The sequence below is a fragment of the Staurois parvus genome, unplaced genomic scaffold (genome assembly GCF_062004578.1).
Source record: "Staurois parvus isolate SC_StPar_1 unplaced genomic scaffold, SC_StPar_1.0 ptg000049l, whole genome shotgun sequence".
Classification (NCBI taxonomy): Eukaryota; Metazoa; Chordata; class Amphibia; order Anura; family Ranidae; genus Staurois; species Staurois parvus.
Genome location: NW_028317845.1, coordinates 806,210 through 828,207, shown reverse-complemented (window position 1 = coordinate 828,207; position 21,998 = coordinate 806,210). Strand labels below are relative to the sequence as shown.

At 40.4% G+C, this 21,998-nt stretch overlaps 1 protein-coding gene across 2 annotated transcripts in view; it reads left to right on the top strand.

The window, feature by feature from the left end:
* Positions 1-20,782, top strand: part of HDLBP (high density lipoprotein binding protein) — a 59,669-nt gene extending 38,887 nt beyond the window's left edge. For both annotated transcript variants that reach the window (XM_089665609.1, XM_089665614.1), the window contains exons 16-28: positions 565-696; positions 3,978-4,196; positions 6,270-6,491; positions 7,188-7,406; positions 7,496-7,640; positions 7,731-7,879; positions 7,986-8,090; positions 9,161-9,295; positions 16,573-16,716; positions 17,177-17,356; positions 17,893-18,009; positions 18,964-19,098; positions 19,569-20,782. In XM_089665609.1, the coding sequence (XP_089521735.1) occupies positions 565-696; positions 3,978-4,196; positions 6,270-6,491; positions 7,188-7,406; positions 7,496-7,640; positions 7,731-7,879; positions 7,986-8,090; positions 9,161-9,295; positions 16,573-16,716; positions 17,177-17,356; positions 17,893-18,009; positions 18,964-19,098; positions 19,569-19,703 (2,037 nt within the window). In that variant the 3' untranslated portion in view covers positions 19,704-20,782. The remainder of the gene's footprint in view (positions 1-564; positions 697-3,977; positions 4,197-6,269; positions 6,492-7,187; positions 7,407-7,495; positions 7,641-7,730; positions 7,880-7,985; positions 8,091-9,160; positions 9,296-16,572; positions 16,717-17,176; positions 17,357-17,892; positions 18,010-18,963; positions 19,099-19,568) is intronic.
* The last annotated feature ends 1,216 nt before the right edge of the window (positions 20,783-21,998 follow it).

The window sequence follows — 21,998 nt, the reverse complement described above, 5'->3', positions numbered from 1 at the left end:
GGGCATGACTTGCTATTAATGTGATCCTGGTTAATCCATAGGAACTGTAGTATAGCCATTATGAAAGGAGGAGCTGGGTGGAAAGGGTGGCCATAGTCGGTCACTCTTGAGTTAAAATGACAGCTTCCTCAGCCCCCAATGCACTGGAAGATTACAGTTGGGGGGGGGGGGGGGGGATGCGGGGTGGAGAGTTGGATTGATGGAGGAAAGTTTTAAGGAAACCAGGGGTCAACAGCACAAGGGACACAGTGGGGTTGATTTACTACAACTGGCGCACTCAGGATCTGGTGCAGCTGTCCATGGTAGCCAATCAGCTTGTTCAGTTAAGCTTTGGCAATAAAATCTGGAAGCTAACTGGTTTCTATGCAGAGCTACACCAGATTTTGCACCTTGCAGTTTAAGTAAATCAACCCCAGTGCGTTAGCAGTAAGTCATGTCTTTGTGCTGATTTTTGTTTTTAATTTTGACTGCACCTAGGCTTTATAAAAGTTGTTTCACATTGTGGCTTAAAATATTGCATTTTCTCATACTTGTGCTGGTTGCCTTTTCATCCACCATGTTCAGATTCGTGAAGAATGTAACACTAAGATTGACCTCCCGGCTGAGAACAGTAACTCAGAAATGATTGTCATCACCGGGAAGAGAATCAACTGTGAGGCTGCACGTGATAGAATACTGGCTATCCAGAAGGAACTGGTAATTATTTCATTTTAAAGACTTCCATGTTGTAAAATGGGAGGGCTAGGGGAAAGGGAGTAAGACCTAAAATGGAGGACTAAAGGGACGAGAGTAATAAGTAAAATGGGCAACAGCAGACCAAACATCAGTGCTGCCAAAGAGAGGAGAAAATGGCTAAATCTTTTAAGAATGGAGACAAAACATTCTATTTTTTTTTTTTTTTTTTAAATTTCATTTTTTATTACGTCAGCGATAAAGGGCATACATTAAATGAGATCACTGGAATGAAAACTGGGCACAACTCCACTTATATTGGAGGAGACAAAGATGTAGCAAACCATATAAACAATTACTTCTGTCCAGTCCTCTCATAAATAAATTGTACTAACAATAACCATTTGGTGGATCATATGAGTTCTAGTAATGACTGTTCATTTTGGAGAGAGAGGTAGCAGAACTGGCTCCGTTAAAGCTATATGGTATTGATGGTATTCATGCCAGAGTTCTAAGAGAACTTTGAGGTATAGCTGTTGGACCATTAACGGACCGTATAAATCAATCTCTTCTAATAGAAGCTCCCCATTATTGGGGGACAGCTAATATTGTACCTATCCACAAAAAGGGTAGCAAGGTAGAAGCTGGCATTTACAGGCCAGTGTGTTTAACATCTGTTGTGGACAAGTTGATTTGAATTAAAAAAAAAAATCTTAACTTTAAAAACTCACAATTTGCTGGACCCAAAACAGCATGTTTTTATTGAAGGCAGATCATGTCAGACTAATCTGATTGAATTTGTTGACTAGTCAGTAATTTTTAAATCAGCAAGGCACTGTGGACATAAACTAACTTGATGTCAGTAACTCGTTTTTATACATTTCCGCATAATGATCTATTTAAAAAGTTGTATAAATTAGGGCTTAACCCTTAGGTAATTCAGTGCATGTGCAGTTGGCTAAAAGATGGCTACTAGAGTGTGGTTGCAAATGGGGTTCATTCAGAACAGAGACCACCAGTGGTGTACCACAAGGCTCTGATCTATTTGATCCATATGTAAATTATATAACTAAAGGGTTGTGGTTAAGGTATGTTTTTTTGGCTTATGACACACAGGTGTGCAATGGAGTTGATATCCTTGGAGGTGTCTACAATATGGAGCAAAGTTTGGCATTGCTGAAAGATTGGTCAAAGCAGTGGAAGCTGCAGCTCAGTGTTTCTAAATAAAAATGATGCACCTAGGGAAAAATAATCCATTGACAGTACAACATTGGGAGTACAGAGGAAAAATATGGAGTACTTATTTCAGTGATTACAACATGCATAAACAGTGTAGCAAGGCAGTAGGAAAAAACAAATTGAATTCTAGGATGCATTACTAGAGGGGTCACCAGCAGGATGAAGGAGGTCCTGATTCCCCTCTATAGATCTTTAGTTAGACCTCATATAGAGTACTGTGTCCAGTTCTGAAGCCCTCATGTACAAAAAGATATTGGTGGAATGTGTCCAGAGGTGGGCAACAAAAATGGACAAATGTGTAAAGGTTTGAGGGATAAAACCTCAGAAGAAACTTCAGGAACTTAATATATACAGTCTGGAGGAAAGAGGAGAATTGGGAGAAATGATTGACACCTTTAAATTCATAGGGGGTGAATAAGGTTCAGGAGGACCTTATTTTTAATATGTAGCTAAGAATAAGAACATGGGTACATAAGGCCGGGAACAAACCTGAAACAAGTCACACACAATACACAGGTACTGTCAACCAGCCTTATACTATTGTTTCTAAGCATGAGAGAGACACTACCAAGTGTAAAGCTGACCTGGCACATCATGCAGCATTCACTCAGTACCCAAGAAATAACAGAATCCAACTGCAGTATTCTTGCACTGTCAAAACCTCCACTTTTATTAGCACACAACACACAGGAGGATATATCTTATAGTCATCACAATCTGCATAACACACACTAATAGTATGAGTCTCACAGCGTGAAATAAACATCTTTTGACAGCTTCACAGCACAGAATTAATACATTACCAAAGCGATGGGAAGAAGGGAAGGAAGAGACCTCATCAAAACCATAGTGCACAGGGGATCGTGGAGAAGCCTAGGACATGACCAAGACTGATGAGTCCATGCAGCTTTCACAAAAGTCCCTTTAATATCCTGGTTTAGTGATTCTGGCCACATTCCCAAACTGGGCGGTGCCTTACCCACTACAGGAAGTGTTACCTCAAGGAACCTTTCCAGTGTGTTTGAATAAACAGTCACTCCCAGTCACTTTACTGGACAAACCACTCTTATCTAATACCCCCAATCCTAGGGCAGGCCATAGACGGGTAGTTTATCGGCTGAATTTTCGGCCGATAAACAAAAAATCGGTCGTTGCTGGCAGCGATACTGCCATCAATGTCCACAAAAAACGTCCGTTTTTAGTGGATTTTCCAACATGACTGATAAAAATAAATGAGAAGATCTGCAAAAAACGGCAGACGGGCAGACGAAAAGTCGGCCAATAAACGACCCGTCTATGGCCTGCATAACGGCACAAACCAATAAATATTTCTAACTACATAAACAACTTATCTTTTCTAACTTAAACATTTCTTAAATGCGCAAACAAGTTCACAAACAACTCTTATCTAATTTAAGCAGTTCTAAGTTCTTGTGACTCTGTAAGTTTCCCTTAGCCTAGAAAATGACATCAATGTCATTCCCTGTGTTTCTGGCATATGGGCAGCGATGCTTTATTGTAAAAATCCCCCAAGAAACAAAGGGCCCAAGGCCAGCACATTTCATAGGCATTACAGTACATCAAACTAGCTGGAGGAACGTTCAAAAATTAGAATGTATTATTTTACTGAAAGTAGTTTTGGAATAGACGTCCAGCAGAAGAAGTCGGTCAACAGGAAGTGGATTCAACATGCTTGGGACAAACCTAGATCTATATGTTCTTTCCACAAAAAGGATGTATAAATGTAAAAAAAAGCAGATTTATGGGCTGCTTGTTTGTTTTTTGTTTTTGTTGATTTTTCTGCTGTCTCTCTATGTTTCTAGGATTGGGGGTGGAAGGAGTAAGTGGAAGTGTAAATGGCACTTGGGTGGGATCCACGCCTTCAAGCTATGGCTACTTTCTCTTAATTTTCACAGCGGCATGGCTCTAGCAAGTCTCTAACAGTTGATGTTGAAACTAGCCACAGTATTTTCTCAATCTGCCTTATAGGAAAAGCCTAAATATATTTTAGTTAACACTTACACTTTTTTTTATTTTTTTTTTTTGTCTGCTGTCTATAATTCTAGGCAAACATTACAGAACTGGAGGTCAGTATTCCATCAAAATTGCACAACTCACTAATTGGAGCCAAGGGACGCTTCATAAGATCCATCATGGAAGAGTGCGGAGGTGTACATATTCACTTCCCAAGTGAGGGCTCTGGCAGTGATACAGTCACCATCCGAGGACCAGCTCAGGATGTAGAGAGAGCAAAGAAGCAGCTGCTGCAGCTGGCAGAGGAGAAGGTATGGTGTGTGCGTGTGGTATGAAATGAACAAGCACTATGATTAGGCATCCATTTCGCTAGCTGTTGTGCGTAGTTATTATATGCTTGTTATAGCATTTGCTTGTAACTAGTGGTCCACTGAGACTAAATTTTAAACCTCAAAAGAACCTGTAAGTTATCTACAGCCATGGTCAAAAACATTGGCACCAGATAATGCACCTCTTTGCCCAGAAAATTGCCTAAACATGTAATTACAACATTCTCATGTTTATTTTGTTTGTAGTGGCATGACACAAAGTGGAAACATAAAAAGCCAAATCTGACACATTCCATGCAAAACCCCAAAATTGGACTGGACAAATTTATTGGCACCTTCTCAAAATTGTAATTAATTGCGTTCCACGTTTTCTGATGCTCTTTTAATTTGTAATTAAACTCTCCTGTATCAGTTTACAGGTACTGACAATATAGAAATCACACAGGCAACCAGTTAAAATGGTGAAAAATGTACTCAACCTTTCAGTTGTGTCTCTGTGTGCCACATAGAGCATGGAGAAAGAGCAGCAAAACAAAAATTATGGAAAAGCATGGACAATCTCAAGGTTACAAGTCTATCTCCAGAGATCTTAATGTTCTATGTCCACTGTGCGCAACATGTCAAAGTTTAGACCATGTCACTGTAGCCAATCTCCCTGGACATGGATGAAAGAGGAAAATTGATCAGATTGCAACGAAGGATTGTATGAATGGTGACCTTCAGGCACAGGGTACAACTGTCAGCTCGCACCATATGTTGCCATCTGAATGAAAAGGGACGCTAAGGTAAGGAGACCCAGGAGGACCCCACTGCAGACACAGAAACATAAAGCAAGATTGGAGTTTGCCAAATCTTACCTGAGGAAGCCAAAATTCTTTTGGGAAAATGTGTTCTGTTTACAGATGAATCAAAATGACAGCTTTTTGGTAAAGCCCATCATTCTACTGTTTTTCAGAAAAAGCAATGAGGCCTTTAAAGAAAATACAGTCCCTACAATCAAACATGGTGGATGTTCACTGATGTTTTGGGGTTGCTTTGCTGCTTCAAGCCCTGGATGTCTTGACTGTGTGTATGCCATTATGAAATCTGAAGACTACCAAAGAATTCTAGGGTGCAATGTAGGGCCCAGTTTCAGAGAGTTGGGTCTTCGTCAGAGATCCTGGGTCTTACAGCAGGATAATGACCCAAAGCACACATCAAAAAGCACCCAGAAATGTTGTCCGGCAAAGATCTGGAGAGTATTGAATTGGTCAGCAATGAGTCCCGATCTTAATCTCATAGTGCACCTCAAAACAGCAGTTGGGGGAAAAAACCCTTCCAATCTGAGAGACCTGGAGCAGTTGGCAAAAGAGCGGTCCAAAATTCCAGTAGGGAGGTGTAAAACTAATTGACGGTTACAGGAAGCAATTGATTTCAGGTTTTTTTTCCCCCAAGGGGTGTGGTACCAAATATTAAATTGAGGGTGCCAATAACTTTGTCTAGTCCATTTTTGGAGTGGTTTTTGCGTGGAATGTGTCATATTTGGCTTTTTGTTTCTCCACTTTTTTTTTACCCGTCATACCAATACAAGAAAAAGAAATAAACATGAGGCTGTCTAAAAATTTGTAATTGCAACAGTTTTCTGGGCAAAGTGGTGGAAATGCAGGGGTGCCAATATTTTTGGCCATGACTGTATGTAGGCTGTGTTAATTTATCTATACAGTACATTTGTTACACAGGTGACTGATCTTTAATCACTTGTGTTAGCATGATTTACAGTTGCTATTATGGCCAGCTGTGCGTCATATGCATCATCTCCACAATTCCATATACCGAGATTTCACTCATCCATCTATTGCCTACGTCCTATATCAGTTGATAGCTTGGGAGATTTTATCCGAGTGACACGGTTGTGAGGGCTTACTTTTGAAAAGAATTACATGATGCTGTCAAATGGAATAGGAGTACAAACATTCCTTATGCGGATACTGTATGCTTCTCAACTTTGGATGGTCATGCAAAAGCTAAAAGTATTTTGCATATGCTGTAATAAAGCTTATATATTTTATTTTTCAGCAAACAAAGAGCTTTACTGCAGAGTTACGAGCAAAGCCAGAATACCACAAATTCCTGATTGGTAAAGGTGGTGGAAACATCCGTAAAGTACGGGACATGACAGGAGCCCGTATAATTTTTCCCACTGCTGAGGATAAAGACCAGCAGCTCATCACTATTGTGGGTACAGAGGAGGCAGTGAAGGATGCTCAGAAGGAACTTGAGCTTCTCATCAAAAGCTTGGTAAGACTTTCATTTGAAAAAGCCACTGAATGGCCAAAGCAGGAGGAGCACTCTGGTCTTCTGATCTGTCAGTCACACGACTGGCTTTTCCAGTCAGAGCTGTTGGATGCACCTTGAAACAGACCTAGAGGCTGGTAGGAGGGGCAGCCTAGAAAGCTGCTTATTAGACACTGACCAAAGTGGTTGATTTTGCAGCAGGATTGCCATCCTGTATATGCTTATCAAATTGCTGCTGCAGCAGAAAGGGATTTCTGTAAATATTCAGCTTCCCTGCCTAGTTTAGTCTAGCAGGGGTGACTGGGTCTGCTGAAAATATGGAACAGCAAGCAGAGGGAAATATTGGCCACATCAAATTACTGCAGATAAATATCGCTATAACTTCTCCTTGAAAATACAGTGGTTTAAATTTAAATCTCTGCTATGCTAAAACTATTCTGTCCACCACTTGGGGGCTTCAAAAGGTAAATTGTTGTATTATGGAGGAATTAGCCCAAATTTCTACCTAACTTCTACCCCCTCCCCCCACAGTGAGATGTAGGCCTGTTGGTTTGTATTTAAGAGGTTGTCTACTTTCAAGATTTTCCCAACCTGCCATCTCTACATGATTGATTGTAATGGAATTTCTTTTCTTTTTTTATGTTTATGTATACATGTGTAGGTATAATGTATGTTTTTATAGAATTTTTGTTTTTGTAGGATAATGTTGTAGAAGATTACATGGCTGTGGATCCTAAGCACCATCGTCACTTTGTGATCCGGAGAGGGCAAGTGTTGCGTGAGATCGCTGAAGAATATGGTGGTGTAACTGTCAGCTTTCCTCGCTCTGGTGTGCAGAGTGATCGTGTTACCCTGAAAGGTGCAAAGGAGTGCGTTGAAGCTGCAAAGAAGAAGATCCTTGACATTATCGAGGATTTGGTAAGATTCAGCTGACCTGCTTATTTGTTGCTATCGGTGTAACATTTCTGTGTTATGGAGCCAGTAATGTGATTAATATTGTTATCCAGGAGGCTCAAGTCACCATTGAGTGCATGATTCCTCAAAGGTTCCATCGCTCTATAATGGGACCTAAAGGATCTAGAATCCAGCAGATCACCAGAGAACATGGTGTGCAGATTAAATTTCCTGACCGTGAGGAGAACCCTCAGGGAGGTAAGAAAGCTCATCTCTAATGCTGTAGTATGAGAACTCCTGAAAACGTAATGCGCTTTGTACAACTCATTCTGCATCTCTTTTCACTAGTACCCAATGCCGAGTCACCAGCACAAGAGAATGGCGAGGAAGGGATAGAGGCTAAAGTTGCTGCTGAGCCTGGCTCTCCTAAGAAGTGTGACATCATATTGATATCTGGCCGGAAGGAGAGATGTGAATCAGCCAACGAAGCACTAAAAGTAAGTGAGCACTAATTTTTTGAACACCTATCCTCATGGCACATGAAGTAAAACATTATGTTCAACTGCTTGTTACCTTTCTAACTTTTGCCTATCTCTTCTGTAGGCTCTTGTACCTGTCAGTATTGAAGTAGAGGTCCCATACGATCTTCATCGTTACATCATTGGACAGAAAGGGTCTGGTATTCGTAAGATGATGGATGAATTTGAGGTGGGTATTTTTTTAAAATGCTGAAAGACTTTCGTAAAGTCTTCTATGAAACATTTTGCTATTTAGAACACTTTTAAAATTTGATTGCGAGGGAAGAACCAGTCTGCAGTTAGCTGGTGACTTTATTGGCTTGCTTTACTTATTTCTCTTTACATTAATCTTTACAAAATGAAACCTTTAGTTTGGCCAGTAACTTATCTAGGCCGCTAGTATAGTTTTAATGCTGTCACTCTTTGGGTATTCCAACATCTGCAGGTGCTGTAGCTGCTTGAATAAAATAGCTGGCAATGAAAGTTCCTCAATCCACGCTATTAATGTGGATGAAGAAATTATGCAGGTATGGCTATCCTTGTGCATGGGAGTTGGCCCTATCTGTCCTGACAGCTGATGTGATTTGATATTAATACATGCTGCTCCTTAATTCAGGAGTGTGCATAACCATATCCAGCAACAGCCCTGTGAATGTTTAAATCTTTCAGCTACTGGACTTTCATTGTCCTGTGAATGCTCCCTGTTGTCCAATGATGCACCTCACCTAGTGTAGAGTAAGCAGTCTTGTAATTTCTGGTCACATGCTCCACTATGTGTATTATTCCCATTGAGCTGAATTTTGTCTGCACGAAGATGTGTAGTCCATCTCTGGGTTAACAAAGGGTGACTACGTTCACAAGGGAGGCATGGAGAATGAACATAGCCAGTCTAGAACAAGAAGTCTGAGAACAGCAGCAAAGCTTGCATTTGAGAAATTAAATGAAGGGAGAGTGCATTCTACAACATATTGCATTTATTTTTATTAAAAAAAATGTTAAATGTCATTTTTTTTGAATGTTCAAATTATTGAACCCGATCAAGATTGATCCTTTGATTCTCCCTGGGGGCTTTAAATTTGTGTAACCAAGTTTTTGTGCTTCAGAAGAATAAGGCATAATAACAAATATATGCTTTTGTGTGCTTTTGGAGTTTGAAAAAAAAATAAAATATATATATATATAATTTTTTTTTTTTTTTTTAATATAAAATCATATTTGACTGAGTAGTGCTTACCCATTATGGAAATACTCATGTTGCAGGTGAACATCCAAGTGCCCGCTCCTGAACTCCAGTCTGACACCATCATCATCACTGGGCTTTCCAGCAACCTAGAGCGAGCTAAAGCTGGACTTCAAGACAGAGTGAAGGAACTTCAGGCTGAGCAGGAGGATCGGGTGAGCCTGTAAAGATGTCCTGTGTAGTTATTTTGCAGTGTCAGCATCAAAAATCACTAAAGCAAACAATGTTTTTGGGAATCCTCCTAGAGTCAAGATTTTTTAAGCAAATAGTGTGGAAATTTTCCTAATGATGACTTTGAGTACTTTGCTTTTAATGTTCAGTACTGACACAGACTTTCTTGTTTGTAATCTTTATAGACGATTGCTAAAGACTCTTGACTATACAATGCCATCAAATAAAGCTGGGAGCATGTTGTCTACCAGCAGATAAAGTAGCAGAAAACGCTCTTGTTGTTAAATGGCTTCAAAGTGGAGCTAAAAGGTGCAATGGAATCAAGAAAGCTGTTCAACACTTACCAAAATCTTTGCAAAAGCTTTCTGTACATGCTGCTTTCATACAATCTGAAAGCCATATATGCAGGGAATGGGCAAAGTGTGAAAGCAAAGTATATGTTAAACACAAAACAAATGTACAAGATTAATACCTCAGGGATGCATCCCTGTTCTGTATTTTAATTTACGTTGCAGTGCTGACTTGCATTGTGTGCATGAAAATAGATGTAAATGATGGCAGCCCAGAATGTGTCAGTGTGCATCAAAGCATAGAGAGACTTGCTGAACACCAAATATTATAATTGTTTTATTTTTTTTGTCAGTCACTCCACTCTTAGGAGAAACAATCTCTCATGTGGGTGGGTAATGTACATTGCAGGGATTTTAACGAATGTTGCTGAGTCCTACCTTTCTGCTCTAAAGAAAAAGCTTTGTTTTATTATGGTCTTTTGGATGTGGAAACATGCATCTCTATACTACACAGCATACAGAGACAGACATTCTGCCTATCACTGTACGCCAACTTAAAGCTAATTTCCAGGTTTACTGTCCCTTTAACTAGTTCATTTGGGCCAAGCTGGCCCAAACAAATTTTTTTTCTACACTATCAAGTGCACCTAAAAATTCAGTCAGGCTGAGCAGTGTTCAGCCATTCATAGGCAGCTTTGCATTTTCTGAATGAATGCAAAGATTCATCTGATAGTCTGAGATCATGACATCATCTTCCCATCTCTGCCTCAGCTAATCAGATGAAACCTTGTATTTATTCAGAGAATACAAAGCTACCTGTAAATGGCTGTGTGCTGCTCAATATGCCTCAGTTTTTGTTTGGGCTGTGGGATGGGAAGTTCTAATCTCACTGCCACAACACAAGGCTGTATACTGTGTGTAGTGGGGCCACATACCATTTTATATTCAACTCGTTTTATTAGGTTTTAAATTAACAAGGCAGACAAGGAACATGGATAACCAAGGTTCACAATAGTACATTGGTAAACAGTTAAGAGATTGCCTATACAAGTGTATGTTCAAATAGTACAGCATGAACCGGTGGGGGAGGGGGCAGGAGGAGTGGATAACTGTTATAACTTATAGATTCATAACAATACCAGTCAGTGTAGGCAGATTAAAACCTAATTCTAAATGTACTCCAAAAAAGGTAGATGCCATCAAACTTCAACTGTGCATTTGGGTTGAAGTGCCAGGCTTTATAAAATTTGGGGTATGATAGGTGGTAGAATCTCCTCTCCATATCACATTGAGAATTTATATTGGCGACCACTCTTGTCAAGGACGGAGACTGTGGTTTTCCAAAGGCTAGTGATGTTGTTTTTGGCTGCAAATAGGATGTGTATGATGATGTCGCGAAGTCCGGGGAGAATCTATCTATACCTTTTATGAAGTAGTGCTAGGTCTGGGCTAGGAAGTATTATAGTACCTGAAAGTTCTGAAATTACTTTAAATATACTGTTTCAAAATGATCTGATAGATTTACAAGACCATATAATATGGAATAGAGACTCATTTTCCCTGCATTGTCTGCAGCATTGTGGAGAAATTGTCAGACATATTCTGATCAGTCGAATTGGAGTTGGGTACCATTTGTGTAATTTAATGTACGATTCCCAGTGAGTGGCACAGCGAGAGGCTTTGTGTGTGATAGTAAAGGCTCTCTTCCACCTTTTGGTCCGATATAGTTTGGAGGAAAAAAAGGGCTTCCCAGTTGGTAAAGATGTTGTTTTAAAGGTGAGTTTTGCGTTTAAAATAAGAGTAGAACAAGGAGCTTCCTTTGCCAGGTTATTTTGAGTCTATCAAGGAAGTGAGGTGCTGGAGAAGGAAGTGTAGTATTGTAGGATATATTATTGGTTCTTAAGCAATGTGAGATTCGGAGATAGGTAAACTCTTCTTTGGAAGGGATTGAATATTTTTGTTGAAGTTGGTGGAAGGTGGCTAATTCTTGGTGATCAAATAAGTCGGAAGTTAGGGATATTCCTAAATACTCCCATGAAGTTAGATCGATGTCCGGGATTAGGGTGGCGAGGGCATTAAGAGGGATAGGGATCTTATTAGATTTCGGAAGGGCATAAGTTTGCAAGTTTTTAACCACGCATCAACTGAGTCTCTGATGCAATGGTGTGTAAATGGAGGAGGTTTGCTGTCGGTGGAACAGAGGAGGAGGTAGGATTGCGGTGTGCTAGGGTGAAATACGTGAGATTCTAAGAGCAACTAACTTTTTCCCAGAGATGGGTTCCACCAGAAGTAAGTTTGATCAAGTAGTGTGGCTAGGTAATATGTATGTAAGTGGGGGAGACTCTTTCCACCTTTTTGATAAGGGCACATTAGTAGATTGTTAGAGCATCTGTGTCATTGGCTTCCCACAGGAACTGGGAAAAGTATCTTTTGTGTTGTATGGAAGAAATACATGGGTATGGGAAGGGTTCTAAAGATATACAAGAGTTTGGGGAGGTAAATCATTTTCAGGGCAGTAATGCGTCCTAATTTGGATAAGCCAAATGTTCGAAGCGAGGATATCTCTTTAGGGAGATTCTGAAGGAATGGTTTGTGATTATGGTTGCAGAGTTGAGAGGGAGAAGAAGTTAGGTTAATTCCAAGGTATGGGATTGAGTGATCAGCCCCACGTGTACAAAGTCTTTTGAGAGAAGCATTTGGGGTTTTTTGGTGTATATAGATTGAGAGTTAGGGATTTGTGTTAATTGAGGTTGTCGTATGAGACGTTGGCGTAGTAAATTAGGAGTTCTCTTATTCCATATATAAAGATCTGGCTGGGTTAGTAATCATTAGAATATCGTCAGCGGACAAACTTATTTTGTGCTCAGTCATAGTTTTATGCCTGTTATAAGATGGTCCTGTCTTATTTTTGCAGCACGTGGTTCAATTAATAGTGCAAATGTTAGAGGGGATAGTGGGCATCCCTGTCTAGTACCATTGGTGATATCGAATGGTTGCGAAAGCATACCATCTGTCAGGACTCTGGCTGATGGGGAGAAGTATAAAGACATCGCTGATTGTGTCCATCCTGTGATACCAAATTTTTGTAGTACTTTTTTTGCATAAATCCCCAGTGAACGCGGTTCAATGCCTTCTCTGCTTCAAGAGAGAAGAGCAGAGAAGGCATTCAGTGGTCTTGTATATTGTGTAGTAGAGATATTAAGTGCATAGTGGCGTCTGGAGCCTGTCGACTTGGTATGAAACCTACCTGGTCAGGATGTATTTGGGAGTAGTCTGCGAGCTATAAGTTTGGCAAACAATTTGACATCTCTATTAATAAGAAATAATAGGTCTATAATTTTGAACTTTTTTGGGGATCTTTCCCTGGTTTAGGTGTGGTCATTATAGTGGATTGCAGCATCTCTTTAAAAAGGTTGACCAGGTGTGGGGATAAGATATTAGCAAAATGCTTATAGAATTCATTGGTATAGCCATCACTGCCTGGCAATTTATGTAGTGGTAGTGAACGAATCACTAACTCTATTTCAGTAGAGATGAATGGATCAGAGATGTCCTGCATTTGTTCTGCAGAAAGAGTTGGAAGGTTAATTGATCTTAGAAAGGTTTGTATATCTTTGAGAGGGTTGAGGAGTGTTAAAGTCCTCTGAGATTGTAGAGGGTTCTATAGAAGTCTGCAAAAGCGTTTGCTATATCTAAGGAGTTAGATAAGGGTTTATTGGAGCTCGGGTGTTGGATTGTTTTAATTTTGGCTTTAACACATTGGTGTTTAACCGATCTGGCCAGGAGTGAAGTCACCTTGTTATTTAATGAGTAATAGATGACTTTTACTTTTTTCAGGTTTAGATCATACTTGTAAAGCAAAAGGTGTATCGGAGTCTTTCTCTTTCCTTAAAGAGGCCTGATGAATTTTGTTGGGAAGGATTTCGTTTGTTTTTGTCCTCTGGTTTTTATTGAGTCAGAGCTTCTCAATCTAAGGTTTTCTTTGGGCAGACACTTGAGATAATACCTTAATAAGTACCCTCCCCCCGCATGAAGGCTTTGATTGTGAACCAGAGGGTGCTAATGGAAACTTCAAGGGAAGCATTAGTCTCAAAAAAGAGATCATGAGCATCCATTAGTTTTCTTGTGGTTGGGATCAGTCAGAAGCAGAGTTGAGCCTCCACAGTTTAGGGGGGGATGTTCTGTTGTGGGTAGTTATGCAATGGTGATTGGTGTATGGTCCGACCAGGTTATGGAACCTATCGAGGAAGAGGAGATGTTTTGTAATGTCAACATATCTGTAAGGAAGAAGTCTATTCTAGAGTAAGACATTTGGGATGGAGAGGAGTCTCTCTGAGCCGTGTTTGCATCTCCAAATATCATTTAGTAACAATATTAAAGTCCCCCCCAATTAGTAGGTGCCCTTGTTTCATTGAAATTTCTTTGGACATTAGTTACTTGTAGAAGCGAAGTTGGTTTGCATTAGGACCGTATACGTTGACCAAGGTGAGAGGGGTATCATCAATTATATCAACAAGGATATGAAAGCAACCGCAAGGGTCTGCATACTCCGTAGAGAGTTGGAATTTGAGGGAGTCTTTGGCCATCATGACTCAATTTTTCTTTTTTTTGTGGTGAGATGCCAAGAATTTTGTTGATGTTTTTAAGATTGCATGTTGGTGTTTTAGATATTGCAAAATGAGTCTCTTATATAAAGACTTGTCAGCTCGATTGGCAGCCATTTCAGTGATGATCTTTAAAAGGGGGAGTTGAGCCCTCTGGCGTTTTAAATGATAGTATATTAATCATTTGGATGGTGGTATGAGATGATGTGAGCGTGGAGGCGCCCGTAGTCACGTAGACATGTTGAGGTGGTGCTTTGGAGGTATGCCGATTTAGTGTTCTGGCAATGAGTAGAGGTTTGAGGCGGAGTTTAAGTTGCCTGGACGATATGGCAAACCATTGGATGGTACTTATAAGTTGAGATCTTGAAGGTCTTTTCCCAGTAAATGGAGGAATGTCATGGAGTGTTGATGACTGGTGGTAGTAAGAGAAGTTAACATAGGAACTGATGTTTAATAACCTCTTGTGAAAAATGCAAGAAACATGGGTAGTTTAAAAAACTGTCAAACTGGGGCAGTGGAGAACAAGTAACGGGGGTTGTCACCAGGTAAGCAGGCATTGAGAGAGTAAAAAGAAAAAGCTCTGCAGCAATAAGCTTGTGAAGGATTATTCTGGTTTCCAGCTGTTGGAGAAACAATGTTTAAGTCCAGCCCCCCTCCATTTCATGGGGCTGGTGCGGGTTGGGGTTGTTTCGGCGGTCATCCACTGGGCGTATGTTCCATTCCTTTATGCCGTTATCTAGGCTTCTGATGGTGAAGGTTCTACTTTGATGTTTTATGAGGAGTTTAGTGGGGAAGCCCCATTGGTAATCAATATCGTTTCTCAGGGCTTTGGTAATAGAGATCAATTTTTTCCGATTAAGGAGGGTTTCTTTGGATAAATCAGCAAAAGCTTGATGCCTATAAGAAGTGGGTAGTGCCATGTGGTTTCTAGCGGCCATCATGAGCTTTTCATTGATTTGGTAGATGTGAACCCTAATCAGAACATCTCTTGGGATAGATGCTGGTAGGAATGACGGTTTTGGAATTCTGTGTGCTCTGTCAATAGCAGCTTTAGTGGAGGTGGTATTCGGTATCAGGAGCTTCATTAATTGTATATATGGTAGGAGGGAGTAATTTGAAACTGTTTCTGGGATCCCGCGATTTTTTTATATTTCGTCTTGAGTGGCATTCTTGGTCCGCTATCTTACTTTTCAGTAATGTGATCTCAGATTCATGGTCAGCGTGGGCGTCCACTACAGTGCTGTGCTGCAAACATAGCAGATCTCTTATTTTCAATGTGATGGATCCGATTAGAGTGGTCAGCAATGGCATTTGATAGGGGGGATATCACATTAGATTTATCGCTATGTAGTGTTTGCCTCAATGAAAGTAGCATATTTTTTATTGCTAATTCAGATACGGGTTGGTCAAAAGCTAGAAATTCTTCAATGTCGGATTGGAGTTGTAGTGTAGGACTAAGTAGAGTAGGTGAGGATCACTTAGCAGTGGATCATAAAATCTGGGCTCCTTGATGTAGGTGAGAGTGGAGGGGAAGACTGACCTGGGCCATTGTCGTACAGTGGAACGCAGAGCCTGGGATCTGGGATATACGAGCTGGAATCTTCAGCAGGGATGGAGCAGCCCTGCTGTGAGGTGCTGGCGCCATCTTGGCAGCATGGGTGTTAGGCAGGGAAGAAATCTATGAACCTCTGCGGTAGTGCCAGGGACTTCAGTCTCCTCGTCATTATTCCAGAGGGTGCTGGGGGGATATTCCCCTTGTTTAGGTGTGTTTTGGTGTCCTGGTAGTCGGGCTGTACGTCACTCACTATGCAGAGTGGCAACGGAGCTCCATTACCGAGCGGCGATCTTTGATCCCGGCCGTGCATGTGCTCACATACCATTTTATACAGCATGCCTGACGAGTGCACTTGTTAGTGTAGAAAATACTTTGGGCCAGTTTAGCCCAAAATACCAGTTAAAGGGACAGTAAACCTGGAGATCAGCTTTACAGTTGATGCTTTTTTTTTTTTTTCTTTTTTCTTACCTACAATTTCATAGTCCATAAACTGGAGGTAACTTTTTTTTAATTTGGTGCATTAATTGCTCCACTCTGTAAAAATGGCTCTATTAGGAAATACCTGAATATTTTACATGTGTTTAAAGCTACCGAAATGGCAGCAGGGATTTTTTGAATGTGGAGCAGGCAAGTTTAAAGGGCCTTAGCATCAGAAAAGTGTAGTTGGGGATTCAATGAATTTTTTCCCAATTTTTTACTTTCTACAAACTATGTACTAACATGAGGATACTTATACATTCAAACTTGTGTCAGAAAGAGGCGTAGCAGCACAGTGTGGGCCCCAGTTTATGTTTATAATTTTTGTTTTGCAGGCTTTGAGAAGCTTTAAACTGGTTATTACTGTCGACCCCAAATTTCATCCCAAGATCATTGGTCGTAAGGGTGCAGTTATCAGCCAGATTCGCACTGAGCATGATGTCAACATCCAGTTTCCAGACAAAAATGATGAAAACCAGGTAAAACCTTTTTAATGCCTTGAGCGTTCTAAAAAACATCACATCCAGAAGATTTAATATGACACATTTTTTAAAAATGTATATCTGAAGGCTATACCTATGACGAACTGAAATTGGAAGATTATTTGATTGCTTTAATCTTTGCATACAGGATGGTCTGATCCCAGATCTGCATGGATATATAAAAATTGGCAGAGCTACTTTTTAGTTTGTAAGTGGTTTCTCATAGCAAAAAAAAATTCAGAGCCACATAACTGAATTGATAGCCTCATAACTCAGGCTGCGGATGAGAATTTTTTGGTGTATTCTGTTCCCTGGAACAAGATAAAGTTCTCCTTTTTATTGTAAATGACAATATAGTTGAATGTGCAGCAGATGTAGCCAATGCTTCTCTGTATACATGTTGTTGTTCCTATCAGACAATTCCTGTATTGAAATTCCATGTGTTTAATCTTTCCAGGAACAGATCACAATCACAGGTTATGAGAGAAACACAGAGTCTGCTAAAGAGGCAATCCTGCAAATTGTTGGTGATTTAGAACAGATGGTGTCTGAAGACATTACTTTGGACCACCGTGTTCATGCCCGCATTATCGGGGCCAGAGGGAAAGCCATACGCAAAATTATGGATGAATTTAAGGCAAGTACTTCCAGAGGGTTATTTTCTGGATGAGGGGATTAGTTGCTTTTGCACTTTATGAAAATAAACTTAAAGCATGTATTCCTTTTCCATTGTTTTATGGAAAAATGTTTCCAGAAACTGCCATGACAATTTTAACTATTCAGCTTGTAATCATTCACTGGTGCTGAACACGTGAACCAAAAGACTGTCCACGGAGGCCCAGTTATTTCCCTATTGGGCTGTACCATCATATCTTCTATAGCATAGAGAAGGTGAAGCCAACCTGTTGATCATAGTTTGTATGTCAGACATCTCTGCCTTAACTGTGACCGCTGTATGTTAGCAGCCAGGGGAGTACTTGGTGATACAGATGAGAACTTATCACTTATGACTTTCAAAAAAGTAGAACTGTGCCTAACATCACGATTTCAAATGCATTCCTACCCCAAACGGTGCAGAATAAACATTTATGGAACATCTAAGGTTTCACTAGGTTTGCATGGTTCCAAAATGAAAAGGTTCACTTTAAAAACCCTTTTTTCTCTTTCTCCCAGGTGGATATTCGTTTCCCTCAGACTGGTGCCCCTGATCCCAACTGTGTGACTGTAATGGGCAAACCTGAGGATGTAGATGAAGCCATTGATCACTTGCTGAATTTAGAGGAGGAGTATGTAAGTGTGTTTTTAGTCCAGATCAGGGCTATCCTTTGGGTTTTTATCTTCTGGTAATCATGATTTGCGATACTATGATTGGCATACTTTCAGCAGTTTTCCAGTTTAACTTCACTAGCGGTATTCCTGAGTGTAGCTCGGGGTAAAATGTCAGTACCACAAGCGGTAACCCCGAGCTACACTCGGGCTTACCATGCGGCGTTGCTCAGGGATTCTCTGCAGAGCTTACCTTGTCCTTTGCTCCTGCGATGTGTCCCCTGCAGCGTCCCCAGCCATCTCCTCCAGCCGATGCCGGCTTCCGTGTTCCTGTCCCTGTGACGTTTTTAAAGTGTCATTTTTTTTAAAACTATTACATAGTAAAACATTGCTGTTTCAAACCATTTCACATACATTTTGTCCCTACTGCTTTTATCCTGTGCCCTGCCTGCATTTTGACTGTTCTTTCTGCCTGGAAACTGGGAAAAGTCCCTTTAAGTCAAAAGCGGTTAAAGACCAGCTAGAGAACAGCGATAGTAAATCAGAACCACTTGCAGAATTGAGTGATAATGATTTGTGGGGAAATTCGTCATCAGACACTGAAAACGATTTTGCGACTTTGCTCAGCGATGTGCGAACTTGGTGCTATATTTCAAATTTCAGTGTTTTTGGTTTGATTATATTATTAAATTAAATTTATTTTTATTATATTATTTTTTATGATTATTTATTATATTATAATTTATGATTTCGTGTTTCAAGTTTTATCATATCCGGAATGTTTACTAGACTCTTGTTCGGACAGATTTCAGTGAGTTATTACTAAAAACGACCGGCCTACAATAAAAAAACTACATATTTCCATGCAAAATTAATGGTACCGCTTTCAGCACCAAAAATCTGAAATAATCATACCGCTAGGGAGGTTAAAAAACAATGTTTTTTAAACACGTGCTTTAATTGACATTGCCTTTTTAGATGGCTGACGTAGTGGAGAATGAAGTGATGCAGTCATACATGAAGCCCCACACTCAGGAAGAGTCCAAGCCCCAGCCATCCAAGGGCTTTGTGGTGCGTGATGCCCCCTGGGCATCTGTAGGCAACAATGAGAAGGTGAGATTGTACAAGGCTACTAAAACTGAAAATAAAATGCCATCTGTAATGTAATCGGCATATGTTGATGTCTAGGTTCATTTCAAGTCTGAGATGAGGGTGCATGTTTCGTACTTGAGACATTTTTGCATCATCCTTCCCATTTTAAAGGGCAATAGGTTTAACAAGGCAGACTCAGATGTTTTTACAAATTCCTTTCTGTAATGGTGTCAAAGTGCTGCAACATTGATTGGTTAATATGGAGATGTTTGATTCCCACTGTAACATACCCAGCTTAAACTGTTGCTGCCTTTTGCATAGTGACTTATGCATTATGTGTCTAAAATTGGGTAGCTTCAACACCTAGCTGTTAATTTACTTTCTTTTTAAAGAAGTTGTCTTTTAAAGCAGATGAAATTTGTCCCTGAACAGCCATTTTGTGAAAGGCTTCTTTTAAAGACCATTTACTTTTTTTTTCTGTTCCCTTCTAGGCTCCTGACATGACCAGCTCGGAGGATTTTCCCAGTTTTGGGGCTCCGGTCCCCCCTAAAACATCTCCATGGGGCCCCAAGAGACACGGCGGTGGAAAGGGCCTGATGCCTGCTGACATGTCTGCTTCCTGTTAATTCTCCTGTTGCTGTGTCTGATTCACTCGTCCCGTCATCTCCTCATCTTCTTCACCCCTTTTTCCTTTGCCTCCCAGAAACATGTATAACCGGTCAATGCTGCAGGGGTTTACTTGGCACTTCTGGGTTTCTGGTTCCTCATGAAGAATAATAAATGGGCAATGTAGTGACAGGATAGGCCATAGTGAGCATATTATAATTGTCCCTACAGCTTCAGCTATTTAAAGCGGTTTGTTTCTAAAGTGCAAATACTGCCACCACAGTACCTTGCTAATGTCCAGAGATACATGTGGTGTTGACTTGATTACCAAGACTTCTTCCCTATTTTAATGGTTAAAGTCTATGCATAGTATAAAATGCACCAAGCCATTGAAAGAAATAACCATTGTCCCACAAGAACATTCAACCAAATTCTTGTTTGCACAGTTGTGATATACTTGGTAGTCTTGCGTTTAAAAAAAATTAAAGTGAACAAAAAAATGAATGTTTAGTGTGAGGGTGGGATTACTTGGAGGGCTGCATAGGTCTCCTAGGTGCCATCCTGATGTCCTCAATACACTTGGGTCTTAATACAACTGCTGTCCTGCTGCAGTGCAGAATGTATTGTAAAGTGCCCTGTAACCCTGTCACTGCCAGAGCCATTTGGGGGGTAGGATATGCACAAATGGGGGTTTTAGAGGGTGTGAACACCTTTTTCTCCCGCTTCCTCTCATTCGGTTTTAAGTCATTACAGCCAATTGTTTTCCAAGCTGTGGAGAAGCCTAGAATTTTACTATGGTGACATCAAAACTGAATATTACCCCTTTGCTGCTGATGGAAGACATGCCATGAGCGGAATTGGTTAGAGAGCCTACCACATCTCAATAGTCCTGTCACAGCCCTTCCTCTTGTCCCCTTACCTCTGATGCCGGGGGAAAGGGATCATGTTTTGTCCTGTTTGGGTGGGGGATAACATTAGCTCCAGGTTTTTCCAGACCTCTCCTCAGCCCCCTTAACCCTTGGACATTTCTTCTTACTGTGCCTCAGTATCAACTTCCTGTACACAAAAGTCAGGAAATAAACATCCTATAAAAGCCAAAGTCTTGTTCTTTACTGGAAAAATTTGTGAAACATGCTGTGTTTTTTTTGTTTCTTTTGGATAATCTATTTTATTTACTTTTATGAACATTATGGGTAATTCTGCTGTAATTGCTGAATGGTGCTAGCTTGTGTCTATAATTATGGCTTTGGAGCTGTATGTGCTTCTGCAGGTTGCTCAGGTGCAGTGTGTGAAAACACTTTAAGTAGAAGTCCATACTCGGACAATGAACAGCCCTGGACATACCTGAAACTTTACATGACAAGCCTTCTGTGTTGAGCAAAATGCCAGTTGACATTTTAAGGTCTACCATTGCCAGTCATTACCATGTGCTCACAAACCTTGCTTAGGAGTGACAAATACAGAACTGCTGACATCCCTAGGTGTATAAGTGAATTCCTGGTAATGGTACTCCAGGAAATGTGATTTTATTAGCCAAATATTTGGCACCAATTGGGTCCAAAGGGACTTCTATCACCATCTGGCCAATACTGCCCTTACAGTTGTTGCCTTGCAGTGAATTTCTTTGTGTTACAGAATGTACAGTTGTGTTCAAAATAATAGCAGTCAGACATCACTAAACTGATCAATCACTGTTTTTGGTAGAAATGATATTTCTACATGGCAAATAATTTACTAGCAGATGTAGTAGAGTAATAGAAATCCAACAGACCCAACAGTCATGACATGCATGCTGCCGATTCTGTGTAATTGAATCACTACTTGAAAGGGGCATGTTCAAAATAATAGCAGTGTGGAGTTCTATTAGTGAGGTCATTCATTCTTTGAAAAACAGGTGGCAATGTTTGCCCTTATTTAAGGAAGGAAGGCAGCAAATGTTGTACATGCTGGTTACAGTGCATTTCTCTCTGAAATTCTGAACAATGTCTGGAACGACCCATTTTCCTCAGAAGAACAGCGTACCTTGATTAAAAAGTTGATTGGAGAGGGGAAAACATATAAAGAAGTGCAGAAAATGATAGGCTGCTCAGCTAAAATGATCGCAAATGCTTTAAAATGGCAACCAAAACCAGAAAGACGTGGAAGAAAACGAAAAACTACCATTCGAATGGATAGAAGAATAGCCAAAATGGCAAGGAGTCAGCCAACAATCCGAAGATCAAAGAGTACTGTTACAATTAGAAGACGCCTATGTGAAGCCAAGCTATCTGCAAGAGGCCCCCGCAAAGTCCCACTGTTGAAAAAAAAGACGTGCT